The 16,510-nt window shown below is 43.3% G+C and overlaps 1 protein-coding gene across 1 annotated transcript; it reads left to right on the plus strand.

Moving 5' to 3' along the window:
• Positions 1-533: 533 nt before the first annotated feature.
• LOC121279222 (actin-3-like) lies at positions 534-7,129 on the plus strand. The gene is made up of 2 exons (XM_041190262.1): positions 534-641; positions 6,125-7,129. The coding sequence occupies exons 1-2, from the start codon at positions 534-536 to the stop codon at positions 7,127-7,129; spliced, it is 1,113 nt and encodes a 370-aa protein (XP_041046196.1).
• Positions 7,130-16,510: the final 9,381 nt, after the last annotated feature.

The following is a 16,510-nucleotide window of genomic DNA, read 5'->3' on the forward strand; positions in this document are numbered from 1 at the left end:
CTTTGTGAAAGTTATTATTGACTCTGCTTCCATCACCCCTTTCACGTCTGCATTTCAGATTATCATAACTTGCGGTGTAAACTTTTTCCCTCCTCACCTCAGCCCTGATTTAGTCCAGCATGCCCTGAGTACTATAAAGCGTCAGAAAGAGGTAGGTAATAAATATTAATAACAATGCTTGGTTTTCTCCTTTCAGGAAGTTAGAAGTGTTTTACAATGGTGGTTAACATGCATTGGTTGGATAGGGAGAGGGAGATTGACTGTACAGAAGGCACAGTGGGCTTTGGGTGGAGTGGGATTGATGGGCCAAATTGCATCCTCCTGTCCTGCATTCTGTCCTGTACTTAATACCCCACAAACAATGCACACTCTAGATGGATATTCAAAGTCTGTAAGGATGAAAAGCTTTTGAAGATGCCTATAACCCCTAGAGAGCTGAAGAAGGCCAGACCCCCTCTTTCCTGCTCTTTTACTACCCTATCATATCCACTTGGTTTTTTTATCTCTGTCTCTTTTCATACAGGTTCTGAGGAATGGCCGTGGTTGTGGATAATGGAACTGGAATGATCAAGGCCGGGTTTGCAGGGGATGTTGCTCCCAGAGTTGTGTTTCCTTCTGTTGTGGGGATGCCTCAATACCAGGTGCTCAAAAGTGAAATACTTAACAAAACAAATTTCATCTTAAATTTCCTTCTGACTGTTGATGACTTAAACTGCATTTTCACCTGTATCCACCCCTTGACTCAAAATATTTATTTGCATCCATAGTGCTGGACAGAACTGATTAATTCTTAGAAGGGTCTCTGAATGGTTAGCCAATTAAGAGTGAGGCAATGGCAGGAGTGGGAGGTGAGGCGGGAAATAAAAGGGCTTGGATCCCATGTCTTATTGGTTCATGATAGGACAAATTTGAAATACTATAGCCAAGTTCTGATCTGTTTATTCCTGATATCCTGACCAGAGAAGGGTATGTCATGGTAAACAGAAGAATAAGAAAAGAATATGATAACAGTTTGGAAATGGGAATACGAAGAATAGAGATCAGAAAGGGATGAAAAAGGTGAGATTTGTATGGATAAAGGATAGTGATGAAAAAGGGGAGTTTAAAGGAGAGTTGGGTTTGAAGGTGCTGCCAGTGAAGCATTGGAGAGCTGTAGCAGTGCGTCCTATAGTATTCGCTGTACATTGGTGGTGGAAGTAATGGTTATTTAAGCTAATGGATGGGTGCTGATCAAGCAGACAGCTTTCTTTTGGATGACATGTTGTTTTATTCCCAAGATGTGAGTGTCAAAGGCAAGACAACATTTATTGTCCATTCCTAGTTACCATCATTGATATGACAGAGTGAATGCCCTGACAGATCATTTCAGAGTTCAGTTAAGAGTCAGTCACTTTGGCGGGATGTTGGGGGCTCAGATGTAGGCAGACTGGGTAAGGACAGTAGATTTCTTTCCCTAAGAAAATGAGTGAATCATTTGAATTTTTATAACAAGCTGAGAGTGGTCACTATTAGTGATACAGCTTTTTACTTCCAATTGTTTTTAAAACAGGCCTGGATGGATGTTGTTCAGTTTTTCTTCCTGCAAGCTGGTGTGGAAAGTTTATTTATCAGTGTGTGAACAAAGCTGAACACTCTGCAGTAATCAATGAGTAGTCCCAGTTTTGAGTTTGAGGGAGGACAGGTGATTGATAAAGCAGCAGTAGAGAACTGGGCCTAGGATATTGCCTTGACAAACTCCTGCAATGATCTCCTGAGGCTGAGATAATTTATCTCCAACAACCATTGCTAGCTTCCTTGTCAGCCACTGTAGAAAGAAAATTCACAGCACAGATGGAGGTCATTTGGTCCATCCTTGTCCATGCTGGCCAAAATATAAGAGCTATCCAGCTCATTGGCTTCAGCCCTGTAGGTTATGGAACTTCATGTGCATATCCAAGTATTTTTAAATACCATGAGGGTTTCTGTCTCTACCATCCTTTCAGGTTGTGAGTCTAAATTATTGATAATTATACTAAGAAAAGCAAGGAACCTCGTACCAAGGTATGTGGAATCCCACTGGGAACAGTCTTCCTTCCAGTCATTAAAGTGCACATTGACCATTGCCCTTTGATTCCTGCCACTGAGCCAATTTTTGATCCAACTTGCCACTTGACCTTGGATCTCATGAGTTCTTTTCTGACCATTCTGCCATGGTAGGACTTGCTAAAATCCATGCTGATTACATCAAATGTGCTATCCTCATCGGACCTCCTTGTAATCTCTTCAAAACATTCAATCAACAAATACATGCTGACTTGGTTACGTTATGCTTTCCTAAATAATGATTTACTTTGTCCCGCAGAAATTTTTCCAATAATTTTCCCACCAAAATGTTTGGTTGACCTGCCTGTAATTACTTGGTCTATCCCTTCCTCCCTATTTAATCAATGGTGCAAGGTTAGTGTTTTGACTTGTGTTCGGGGTTTAGATGGGATTTCTTTAGGATTTGCCTGTTATGCTAAGAATGCTATCATAGCCTGCTATTTGTAAAAATCATTCTTTTTTCATTTACAGATTTATATACGTCTTGGTACTCTACAAGAGGTTGTATTTCTGCTTCCTATCAGATCTTGGTTACTAAATCATGCGACTTTGCATCATAGTTACATCAGCATCAGGTGATCCTGATGTTAGCCCTTTATTCCACCGTTAGCAGTCACAGGAACCCTGATCTGCTTCACACTCCTCTTGGTCTGCTTCACAGTGCTCCCGACTCAGAGACTCATAGATGTTTACAGCACAGAAGGAGGCCATTTGGCCCATTGTGTCCATGCTGGTCAACAAAGACCTGACTACACTAATCCCATTTTCCAGCCTTTGACCCATCGCTCTGGAGGTTATGGCAACACAAGTGATTATCTAAATACTTAACTGTTACCAGAGTTTCTGACTCAGCCACCCTTTCAGGCAGTGAGTTCCAGACTCGCACCACTCTCTGGGTGAAAAAAATTCTCCTCAACTTCCCTCTTAGCCTTCTACCTCTTACTTTAAATCTATGCCTCCTGTTTATTGACCTCTTTACTAATGGAAAAAAGTGCCTTCCTATCCACCCTATCTATGCCCCTCATAATCTTATACACCTCTATTAGGTTCCCTCTCAACCTTTGCTGCTCCAAGGAAAACAGCCCCAGCCTATCCAATCTTTCCTCATAGCTCAAACCCTCCAGCCCAGGCAGCATCCTGGTAAATCTCCTCTGCACTCTCTCCAGTACAATCACTTCCTTCCTATAATGTGGTGACCAGAATTGCAGGCAGTACTCCACTTGTGGCCTAACCAGCATTTTATACAGTTCCAGCATAACCTCCCTGCTCTTGTATTCTATAGCTGGGCTAATAAAGGCAATTATCCCATATGTCTTCTTAACTACTTTATCTACCTGCCCTGCTACCTTCAGGGATCTGTGGATATGCTCACCAAGGCCCCTCTGAACTTCAGTACTTTCTAGGGTCCTACCATTCATGGTGTAATCTCTTGCCTTGCTCGCCCTCCCCAAGTGCATTACCTCACACCTTTCAGGGTTTAATTCCATTTGCCACTGCTCTGCCCACCTGACCAATCTATTGGTATCCTTCTGCAGTTTAAGGCTATCCTCCTTACTATTTGCCACCTTACCAATTTTTATGTCATCTGCAAACTTCTTGATCATACCCCTTACATCTAAGTCCGAACCATTTATGTACACCACAAACAGCAAGGGCCCCAGCACCGAGCCCTGCAGAACCCCACTGGAAACAGGCTTCCAGTCACAGTAACATTCCTCTACCACCTCTTCTTGCTGCCTCTCTGCCAATTTTGGATCCAACGTGCCACTTTGCTTCGGATCCCATGAGCTCTTACTTTCTTGATCAGCCTGCCACGAGGGACCTTAACAAAAGCCTTGCTAAAGTCCATGTAGACCACATCAAATGCATTACCCTCATCAACACTCCTGGTTACCCTCTCAAAGCATTTGATAAAATTTGTCGAACATGACCTTCCCTTAACAAATCCATGCAGACTATCCCTGATTAATCCATGCCTCTCCAAGTGCAGGTATATTCTGTCCCTCAGAATTCTTTCTAGTAATCTCCCCACCACTGAGGTTAGACTGATTGGCCTGTAATTTCCTGGTCTATCCCTTCCTCCCTTTTTTAATAATGGGGCAAAGACCTTGTACACACTTCTCCTAGTCTCAACCAGAGTGTAGAATGTGGGCATCGATCCCGCTACGTCTAGAATGCTAAGTAAACATTCCACTGTTTGTTAATTCCCCCATCTCATACTTCCAAGTGTCTAGCTTTGCCCTCAGCTCACCTGCCTTATTCTCTAGGCTCTAAATGCATTGGGAGCATATACCAATCACTGAACAACTCCTTTGTTGTTTATTTTCTAGCCCTTGTTTTCTTTCCCTTCCATACTTGCTTACCAATTTTCTGCCTTTCATTTCTATCTTTGCTTCTCCCCCTTCTGAATCTGCACTCAGCTTCGCATACCCCTGCCAAGTTAGTTTAAACCCTTCCCAATGGCATTGTTAAAATTTGGCATCATGATATTGGTCCTGGCCCCATTGATGTGCAAACCGTGCAGCTTGTACAGGTCCTACCTTCCTTAAAACTGGTTCCAATGTCCAAAGAATCTGAAGCCTTGCATCATCTGTCCAGCCATGCATTCATCAACACTGTCCTCCTATTTTTGTGCTCACTAGCATGTGGCACAGGCAGTAATGCAGAGATTACTCCTTTTGAGGTCCTACATGCCTTTCTAATTTCCTAAAATCTCCCTGCAGGACCTCATCTCTCTTTCTGCCTTTGTCATTGGTACTGAAGTGGGCCATTACCTCTGGCTGTTCCTTTTCCCTCCTTCAATTGCCCTGCAGCTGCTCAATGATTTTCCTAACCTGGCACTAGGGAGGCAACATACTATCCTGCAGTCTTCATCTGCAGCCACAGAATCTTCTGTTTGTTCCCCTAACTATTGAGTTGCCCTTTCACCACTACTTTACTGATCTTCATCCTGCCCTTCTTGTACAGCTGAACCACTTCAGGGGAACCATTGTTTCCACCAGTATTCAGACAGAAGGTGTTTCAGTGGCAGAGACCCTGCCTCTGGGATAGAAGCTCTGGGTTTGAGTCCCAAGCCAGGACTAGTTGGCTATGGAAGAAGCATTCATGACATAGTTCAACAGGCTGATAATCAGCTTGGGAATCCTTCCACCACTTTCCAACTATTTTCCAAAGGGAAAATAGTATGTATGAGGATACACTTTAAAAAAAAACAGTATTTAAAACTGAATAAAACTGAATCACAGAGTGACAGGTACTCCGAGGACTCCTGCCTGCTACTCCTGGTCTGTCTGGTGGTCACCCATTTCCTCTCTGCCTGTACATTCTCTTTAAGATGCAGAATGACTACCTCCAGAAATGTGCTCTAAGTCTCGAAGATACACTGCTGCTTAAGCTCTGAAATCTGGAGTTTTAACTCCACCAGCTGATGACACTTGTTGCACACATGGTTGTCTAGGTTTAGGTTTCGTTTTCCCTCTGACTGTTATTGGCCTTTTGCGAAGACAGCCTGATGCAACATTGGTTGAATGTCAAGGGCAGTCACTCTCACCTCACCGCCGTCCATGTCTATGTTTGATCGGAAGTTATGAGACTGGATGGGATCCAAGAACCACTTGCTACCCCACTCACTTCCCCAACTTTACACCACCTCTGATGGGTCTGTCTTGCCCAATGAGAGGACATAACCAGGGATGATGATGCAGGATTCTAAAACATTGATAAATATGATTATTCTAACTAAAACTATGTCAGGCTGTTGCTTGATTGGTATATGGGACAGCTGTCCCAACCTTGGCACCTGCTCAAAAATGTTAGTGGACAGGACTTTACAGGCTGGATGTAACCATGTTATGCACTGATTCAATACCTAGGAAGGAGAAGGATAAATAAAAGTGAAGTGCAGAAAGGGGGTTAAAAAATAGGGTAGGCAAATGGGAGGATAAACACTAGGGAAAGGAGAGGTAGATAATAGACCAGAAAAAGGAGAGGATGAATGAAGGAAATGGGAGGGTAAACAATAATGTTTTCTTTTCTACTGTAGGATGTCATGGTCAGAACAGGTCTAAATAACCACTGTGTTGGCGGTGAAGCCAGGGACAGGCCGGACATTTGGATCTCCAAGTACCCAATCAAACATGGGATTGTGACCAACTGGGATGACATGGAGAAGATTTGGCAGCACACCTTCAAAAGTGAACTGCGAATTGACCCAACAGAATGTCCTGTTCTCCTCACAGAGGCCCCGCTGAACCCCAAAGCAAACAAAGAGAAGATGACAGAAGTGATGTTTGAGTGTTTTGGCCCACCAGGACTCTATGTTGCTGTTCCCGGTGTACTTTCCATGTATGCAGCCGGCCGCCTCAGAGGCCTTAATTTGGACAGTGGTGATGGTGTGACCTATGCCGTGCCAGTCAATGATGGCAGTATGGTACCTGATAGCATTAGACGTCTAAACTTTGGTGGCAGGGAGCTAAGTGACTACTTGCTGGAGAGTTTGATTCACCGTGGGTGCCACTTCACCACACCTGCCGAGAGATTGGTTGCAGAAAATATCAAGGAGAAGCTTTGCTATGTGGCTCTTGATTATAACCAGGAGATGGTAATGGCTGCTGCTTCCTTCTCTCTGGACAAAAGCTATGAACTTCCTGATGGTCAAATCCTCACTATCAGCAATGAGTGTTTCCAATGTCCCGAAGCTCTATTCCAGCCTTCCTTCTTGGGAATGCCGTCCGCCGGAGTCCATGAGACTGCCAATGATAGCATCAACGCATGTGAAAGCTGCATCAGGAATGATCTTTATGCAAATATTGTTCTGGCTGGTGGATCTACCATGTTTCCAGGCATTGCTGATCGAATTAAGAAAGAAATCACGGCCTTGGCTCCGAACACAATGAAGATTAATATTATTGCTCCACCTGAAAGGAAGTACTCAGTGTGGATTGGTGGCTCTATCTTAGCTCATCTGTCCACCTTCCAGCAAATGTGGATCACCAAGCAGGAGTATGATGAGTCAGGGCCCTCCATAGTCCATCGCAAGTGCTTCTGAAGTGATATGGCTAGGTTAGGATTATAATGGGGGGATCATATTCAAAACTAGTTTAAAGATGTTATTTTCTTTTATTCATGGCTGATAATTGTGATCCTAGTTCCTGTTCTGAATTTCTATGCCTTGGCCTCATTCCATTTACTTCTGGTGATTTTTAGACATCTCATTGACTGGTCATAGCTGTAACAGGCAGGTGGCTGATATTTTACTTGCTTGAACGAGCCAATTCCCCATGGAAACCTGGGGGAGAATTTTCTGGTTGGTGAGTGGGGGCGGGGCCTGCTCACCGATGTGTGAAATGACACGTGGTGACATGGGGCGGGCATCCCGACGTCACCACGCGTCATTTAGATTTTTAGTTTAGTGGGTGCACAGCCTACTTGGCTGCGCGCCCACTGAACTGTCAAAGGCCTATTAAGGCCTTTTTAAAACTAATTAAATCAATGAAATGAGCAGCCCGTCCGACCTTAAGGTTGGCGGGCAGGCAAAGAGCCCAGGTGGCCTTCGCATTCTTCATGGAACCTCATCCACAGGCGGGATGAAATTTCATGAAGTGTTTATAAATTAAATGTATTTTTTAATTAATGTTCCTTGACATGTCCTAGCTCATGTGACACTGTCACATGAGGGGACATGTCTCAAAATATTTTCAATTCTTTATTTAAATGTTTGAACCTTAAACAAATCTCCATGAGGCATAGATGTGCCTTAGAGAGATTTCTGCATTTTTTCACGTGCATTTGTGAAAGAGCATAGGCCCGGACTCAGGGAATCACCCCCCTTAATTGGCCCACCCACGTAAAATGGCGGCGCGCACCCGATTGGGGGTGCTAATCGGGTTTGCGCTCTTTCCCGCCCACCCCCACACAACCACCCCCCAATGGGGAAAATTTCAGCCCCTGGTTACTGCAATTATGTCAGGTGGCCAGATTTTTCCGAGCCCCCAAAGAGAAATATATGGAAATCACATGGAATCATGGGGCACGTTTTTCCAGTCGGCAAGCGGGTGTGGGGCCCGCTAGCCGACACATAAGATGATGCGGGGATACATTGGGCATGCGTCCCAACGTCACCCCATGTCATTTAGATTGTCAGTTCAGCGGGTGCGCAGCTGATTCGGCTGCGCAACCACCGAACTGTCGACAGCCTATTAAGGCCATTAAAAAAACCAATTAATGTGATTGATAGACCTGCAGTCCAACCTTAAGGTTGGCGGGCCTCGGAAAAAGCATGGAACCTCATCCACGGGCGGGATGAGGTTTCATGAGGGTCTTTAAATTTTTACAAAACATTTCAATCAAAGTTATGGACACATCCCAACTCATGTGACAGCTTCATATGAGGGGACATGGCAGTGAAATTTTTCAAACCTCTGTATTTCAAGTTTTACATTGGAGATGATCTCCCTGAGGCAGCACTCCAGGCTGATGGAATCCTCCCCCACCCCCCGCACAGGGGGCACATAGTGCTTCCTGGTGCATGTCACGCTGGGCGAGCCTTAATTGGACCACCCAATTAAAATGGCTGCGTGCCCCCGACTGGAGGCACAGATGGGAGGCCCACCTGCTGGCACCAGCTCCCGTTCTTTCCCCCCGATGGAGGGAACATGTTGACCATGGAATTTTATAGCACAGAACGAGATCATTCAGCCCATTGTGCTTGTGCTAGCTCTTTGAAACATCTGTCCAATTTAGCCCCGCACCTTAGCTTTTTCCCCATAATTCTCCAAATAATTCCTTTTCAAGTGCATTATCAACCACCTTTTAAAAGTTTCTATTGAATCTGATTACATCACCCTTTCAGGTAGTGCATTCTAGATCTTAACAACCCTCTATGTGAAGAAATTTCTGTTCATTTCCTCTTTTCGCTAATTATTTTAAATCTACGACCTCTGATTATCAACCAAATCGTCAGAGGAAATGGGCATGCTCGACTTGTCCCACCAAAACCCCCTTTATAATTTTCAATTTCTCTATAGGTCTCTCCTAAGTCTTCGCTGCTCTAAGGGGAACAATTCCAGCTCCAATCTCTCCATATAACTGAACTCCCTCATGTCTGGTATCACCCTGGTAAACCTCCTCTGTTCCTATCTAGGAACTTGACACCCTTACAGAAGGTGTGGTCAAATGTCCATTTGAGGTCTATCCAGAGATTTTTTAAATTCAGTGTGGCCTTTTAAAAAGTCAAGTATTCCAAATTCTTTCTTAACTGCCTTTATCAATTTGCCATGCTGCATTCAATATCTATTCATCACCAGGTCCCGTTGTTCTTATGCGCCTCTCAAAATAAGACCCTTTAAGTTATACCTTTTCTCCACTTTGTTCTCCAAAAGTGCATTATTTCACACATTCCTGCATTAAATTGCATCTGCCATGTGCCTGCTTACTTCACCAGTCTGTCTATGTCCTCCTGAAACTGCTATTATTAGGCTTACAAAATTTGGCAACGTATTAAATAGTATCATCTGTGAACTTTGAAGTTCTACTTCCCATACTCAAGTCCAGGTCATATATATAAAACAAGGAAAGCAATGGTCCTCAAATGGACCCCTGGAGGATCCTACTGCATCATATCCTCCAGTCAGAAAAACATCCAGCCATCATTACTCTCTGCCTCAAATCCCTCCATTAACTTAATACACAAGTTACCAACATCTCTTTAATAGCGTGTGTTTCTATTTTCCAGAAATTCCCTTTGAAAGTGCATATAAATAATACCTACTATACTACCTTCATCAACCCTCTCTGTTACTTCATCAAAAGACTTAATCAGATTTGTCATACTTGATTTGTCTTTAACTTGATTTGACTACTCCTGATTATCCCATAATGCTCCAAGTACAAATTCATTTTGTACTTGACAATGGGTTCTAGTGGTTTCCTCTGACCACATTAGACAGACCTTTAATTACCCCTGGCCAAATGCACTGCATTCAAGATTATTACAATGATAATGGACACAGGATCCATCACAATCATCTATCGAGAGAGTTTCAAACATCACTTCCCTATTATGCTTTCCAATTGTTTCTGAAATGATTCCAGGATTTCTGTATCCATTACTCTAATCTGGGAGTTCTATTATTGATCACGCTGCATGAAGAAGAATTTCTGGACATAATCCCGAAGCCACCATTTACTAATAGGAACCTGTGTCCACTAGTTCTACTCCCAAAGCAATTTTCTGGGTCAACATTTTCGATACTGTTAATATTCCATCAAAACCTCTCAGATATTCTCTGTTCAGGGTGAAAATGTTTTGAGTCTTTGTTGACTCTGTGGATCAGCCTCGGGCGCCTCTTTGTACTGATAATACTCTTCGTGTTTCTTGATGACCAAAGCTAGACTCAGCATTCAAGGTGCAGTCTGAATACAGCCTGGTAGACCCTGGCCATTAGCTCCTTCTACTGTAGACTTTTTATTGACTTATTAATTGTTGCTCTACATTGGTTGGACATGTTTAATTTCAAGTGTCCTGGGACTCTTTCAGCTCCACCTTTGACTTTTCAGCACTATTTCTGGGCTGTGTCCTCTATTGTTTCTTCCTATTGCAATAAAAAGTTAACCAAAAATTAAAATAATCATTTAGTTAAATTTTTAATAAAGATGCAAGCTCAAATTGTAATTGTGTAGCAATGGTGCAAAGTTAATTATTAATAATTGTCCATCCTTTTAAATTATCAAGGTTATATTTACAAGTATGTAGCAAACCAGGCCAGCTGATTATTGTAACGTGTGCCTAATAAAAACACATCATCAGTGAGAAGAGTGAATAAAGACAAAAGTTGGCTGCATTAAATTTCATCTGTCATTGGTTTGTAGACTTGTGTAACTTGTCCAACCCATTCTGTACTTTTTGAGCTGTGAGTTAGCCATGTATCATTTTTACCTTGAGTTGCAGAATCCAGGGGCAGGATTTTTAGGTTGGCATGCGGGCACAATCGATAGGTCCCGGGGCAGCCGGGTAACAGACCGCAGACCGTGCTCGGCCCCCGACAGCATGCACCGAAATGATCAGCACTGGCGGGGTGGGGGTGGGTGCTGACGTAAGCGTGGGCGAGCGCTGAATGAAAGCTCCCTGAAGACAGAGAGTTGCCTCAGGGAGCTTAAACCCAATAAATAAAGTTTTAAAAATCATGAAAAAAAATGTCCACGCATCACAATCAGCCACCTGAACATACACATGGTGGACATGCTGTCCATAGATTTTTTATTTTTTTATATTTAATAACGGAAACCTCATCCTGTCCTTGCATGAGGTGTCATGAAAAATGCAAAGTCTGCCTGGCCAATTTGCCCATCTGCCAACTGTAAGATTGGACAGACCATGAAAAATTGGAAACAATTACAACTTTAATGACCTTAATAGGCCTCTTAATTGTCAGTGGGCACGCTTCCGATTTTCTCATACGCCCACCCACCGAAATTTTCCGCAAGCTTGGGATGATGTCAAGATGCTCGCCCAACGTCACATGCTCGATTTCGCATCCAATCGCACGCCAACCTAAATATTCGGCCCCGGGCCATGTATATGAACTAGAAACAATAGTCATTGCAACACTGAGTCCTGATGTAACTGATCTGTCCTGCCAACCACTCCACACCAAGGAGGAGGAACAGTTTCACCTGAAATGGATCAATCGTTTCAGGAAAGGGGCAGGAAAAATTACCCAGAAAAACAGTTGGCAGTATGCCGGAGATTCCCATTTTCAGAAATAGGTTAATAATTAAAGCCTGAAACTGTTTTCCACATCTGTCATGAAAGCTGGTTAAGGTTGTTTTTTCACTTTCTGATTATTTAAGGACCTGCATGCAATGTTGGTTCCAGGTTGAGCTCAAAGCTGGCCTTCCTCACACCCAACCTTAACCAAAGCCAGCAAGATGGCAGTGGAATGACATATGACAGTATTGCGTGGGGTTACCTCCCTTGAGCAGGTTGAGTGCTAGCTGGATCAGGTTATGAGCAGAACCATGACTTTTGAGAGGCATGTCTGAGGGAGATTGACCACAAGTTGCTCTTGAGCAAAGAGCTTACAGTCTCAAAGGTACCTGAGAATCTGCTGGGACCCAATTAATGTATTTAAATGGTAGGGTTGGAGATAGCCTGCTTTGACTGTAGTTTGAAAGTAAGATGCCAAAGCCAAATAATTTACCGGTTCGTCATTCCAATCATCTTGATATAATCTACTGGTCCTGAAAATCTGGTAAGAGTGCAATCTCATCATGAATTCAACAAGACTACAACAGAACGGACCGCAGAATTGATTTAGATGAGACTCAGTCAAGTCTGGTGGCAAACCTTTTGGGCACAGAACCTCTGCTCTCCCCTTACAAAAGCATTCTCATAAGGTGGAGAGCACCGCTATTGGGAATTTCCATTCCCTGGGCCTTCAGAGGGAACTGGTGTAGATTTTGTGTGGGCACACCAGCATAGACCATGCTGATTGGTACCTGGGGGTCCAGGTCAAGATTGAGATCTTGAGACATTAATTTTCTTTTAACAAAAGTAGCCACATTTTGGTGGGGGTGGAGGTGTGGTAGGGCGGGCAGAACAATATGTTTTATTTGGGGACCCTTGGCATGCTTTGCCACACACTCTTATAGGTTGTGTGGGCCATCGTCGTCGACTGTATCTTGATTTGAGGATGATGTTGACTCAGGGTCGTGAGTTTCTGCCTTGGCTCTTCATGTGACTGAATAGGCTGACTCTGAACCAAAGGATCTTTGGCCACTTGAGACAGGAGGTCCCACAAGGTAGTGGGATCCAGAGTACAGGATTGTGTGGGTTGGCCAGATGTGCCCTTAGCCTGCAGAAGGCTTTGAAATCACAGGACCACCATCTGACCTTGTGAACTCTGGTGTCATCAAATGGAGACTATGGTGTTGATTCTAACTGTTCTCATTGGGAGACAGTGGGTTAGACTGCTGTAATACTGCCCTCCCAATTTCTCTTGACCCCAGCCACACAATGATTTTCAGGGGCTGATAGGCATCGGCCAAAGAACTATTGCCCACCTGTACTCCACAAATTCCTCCACTGTTGCTAAATTATCAGACTATTTAGCTGATATCCAGTACGAGATCAGCAAAAATTTCCTCCAATTAAATTTTGGGAAGATTGAAGCCATTGTTTTTGGTCCCTGCTCCATACTCCATTTCCTCATGACTGACTCCACCCTTCTCCCTGGCAATGGTCTGGGATTAAACTAATTTGCTTTCAAACTTGTTGTCACATTTGACCCCCCACCCCCAGATTAACTTCTGAGCTCATATTTGCCCCATCACTAACAGCACCCATTTACACCTCCATAACATTGCCCACCTTTGCCCCTGTCTTGGCTCATCTGCTGCCGAAACCCTCATTCCTATCTTTGTTATCTCTAAACTTAACTACTCCATTGAACTCCTGGCTGGTCTCCCACATTTTACCCTCTGTAAACTCGAGGTCTACTGCCTTTATCTTAATTCACATTATGTACTGTTCGCCTATCACCCCTGTGCTTGCTGACCTACATTGGCTCCTTGTCAAACACCATCTCGTTTTTAAAATTCTCATCCTTGTTTTCACCACAAAAGTCTCACCCCTCTCTATCTCTGCAATCTCCTCCAGCCCCACAACCTTCTGTACTTCTGGCCACTTGACCATCCCCAATTATAATTGCTCCACCATTGGTGGCTATATCTTCAGTTGCCTCAACCCTAACCTCTGGAATTCCCTCCCTAAACCTTGCTACCTCTCTACCTAGCTTTCCTCCTTTAATACACTTCTTAAAATCTATCTCTTTGGCCAATCCTTTGATCATCTGACCTAATATCTCTATATGTGGCTCAGAGTCATAATTTGTTTTATAATGCTCTTATGAAGTGCCTTAGGATGCTTAAAATATATTAAAAGTGCTATATAAATATAAATTGTTGTTGATTGTTTGAGGTTGGAGGAGTTACATAACAATATACGAACAGAAGTAGGCCATTCAGCTCCCAAGCTTATTGCACCATTTAATTAGATCATAGTTGATCTGTACCACAACCACATAATTTATCAGTCTTTTCCTATGTTACTTGATACCTTATCTAATGATATCTATCTACTTCTGTTCCACATACTCAAATTGACCTAGCATCCATAACCTTTATGAGAGAGCCTCCAGATTTCCACTACTCTTTTTGTACTTAAAAAAGTGCTTCCTGTAGTGTTCAATGGTTCAGTTGTTCTGTGTTTGATTATGTGTCTGTTGATGGATCTAGACTCATTTTGCTTGATTGATGAAGCCTGGGTGTGAAGTCAGAGAAAAATAAACAAAGCTGCAGGAAGAGTTGGAAGCTGCTATAAGCATGGAGTAGGCATTTTATAGCTCTGTGAATAAAACCTGTTACATACTGTTATGATCTGGTTAGGGACCAGTAACCTTTTTGTGAAAGTAGAAGAGATTTGAATTCCTAGGTATTTACCAAGAGAATAAAGCTGCAAGACTCCACAGTTTTAAACAGAAAGAGGACATTTTACCATACAATAGTCAACAAAACAGTCAATATTGTCTATCCTATACTGTAACATCCATAATTAACATGAGGTAAATATGAATTAACAAACTGTAATAAAACGCAAACCACAAACTTCACATTAAATGGCATACATAACCAAGACAGCTATCACAAATTTTCTCAGCAGCCCACCCAGACTTCAGTGATCACTATGAGTCAAAGAAATCCATCAAATTCTATCTTCCTCATGTGAGATTTTAGCTCCTCTCCTTCAAGGATATAGCCGCTGATTTCTCTTTGACAGCTGCTGCAACTCAGCCTGGAGGCCTTCTTGTTGCTTCTGCCTGCAATGAGTTGTCACGCAACAGGACTCAAAAACAAAATTTCCCAAAGACTGCTCACCTCCCAGCTGCTTATTCTCTTCTCCCGAGATGGCATCCCACTGGGTTTACAAGGCTGCACCCCAGCATCTAATCACCACATGATCTCAGTTGTCTAGCTATACTGAGCAAACAACCACTGTCCATGGGCTTTTATTTGCCTCAACTCTCAGCTTCATGGAGCAAACAACCACTTCAGCTTCACTGAGCTGACCCTGTTCCCCACAGACTTTCTGCTGTGCCTGGGCTCCCAGCTGTACTGAGCAGCCAATCTCTTCAGCTTCATTTATCTGACAACTGCTGCTCATGGGCTTTCTGTCATTCCCCGACTGCGCTGAACGAATACCTGCAATGCAGCATCTACTGCCCAGACTTTGCGCTCCTGTGGCTGCTCCGAGAATTATGCTGCTAACCTTCTACTTCTTCAGTCCTAGGCTAACCTTGTCACATTGGCTCTCTCTCTCCATGATGCACATCCAGTCCTGTGGTCATGTTTTCGCACCGAGAAACAGGCCCTATGAGCAAGATTTCCACGCCATCTCCCCAGCCAAGGACAGACATGTGGGCAAGAGAGCAGGGTGGAGTGTTGAAATCTGTCCTTGGCTTGCTGCATTGTTCCAGTGAAGCCCAATGCAAACTGGAGGAACAGCACCTCATCTTCCGACTAGGGACCTTACAGCCTTCCGGACTGAATATTGAATTCAACAACTTTAGGTCGTGAGCTCCCTCCCCCATCCCCACCCCCTTTCTGTTTCCCCCTTCCCTTTTTTTTTCCAATAAATTATAAAGATTTTCCTTTTCCCACCTATTTCCATTATATAAAAAAAAACCCCACTAGAGTTTTACTAGAGTAAAACTTGAGTGCCCTACCATCCATTCTTAATTAGCACATTCGTTTAGATAATATCACCAACTTTAATTTTAACACCTAAGTGTTCTATTGTACTATTGTCATTGACATCTTTTGATGATCTGCTTCTATCACTGCTTGTTTGTCCCTACAACCACACCCCCCCCTCCACCTCTTTGTCTCTCTATCTCTCCGCCCACCACACACACACCTTAAACCAACTTATATTTCAACTCTTTCTTGGACTCGAACGCAAGTTCTGTCGAAGGGTCATGAGGACTCGAAACGTCAACTCTTTTCTTCTCCGCCAATGCTGCCGGACCTGCTGAGTTTTTCCAGGTAATTCTGTTTTTGTTCTGAAAATATACAGACCTCACAATACGTAAAAACTAGTGTCACCTCTGTAGAGATCTGAGATATAAAATATACACCATTCCCTAACATCACTCCTGAATGGGTCAGTTCTAATTTTAAGGGTGTACAGCTTTGCTCGGATTTCCCCATCTGAGAAAATAGTTTCTCTGCAACTATGGTAACTGATTGAATCATTTTACCATTGTAAACTCCTTCATTAGATCACCTCTCAATCTTCTATACCTATGGGAATACAAGCCTAGCTGATACAACCTCTCCTCATAATGTAATACTTTTACCCTGTGAATTTGTG

The sequence above is a fragment of the Carcharodon carcharias genome, chromosome 6, assembly GCF_017639515.1.
Source record: "Carcharodon carcharias isolate sCarCar2 chromosome 6, sCarCar2.pri, whole genome shotgun sequence".
Classification (NCBI taxonomy): domain Eukaryota; kingdom Metazoa; phylum Chordata; class Chondrichthyes; order Lamniformes; family Lamnidae; genus Carcharodon; species Carcharodon carcharias.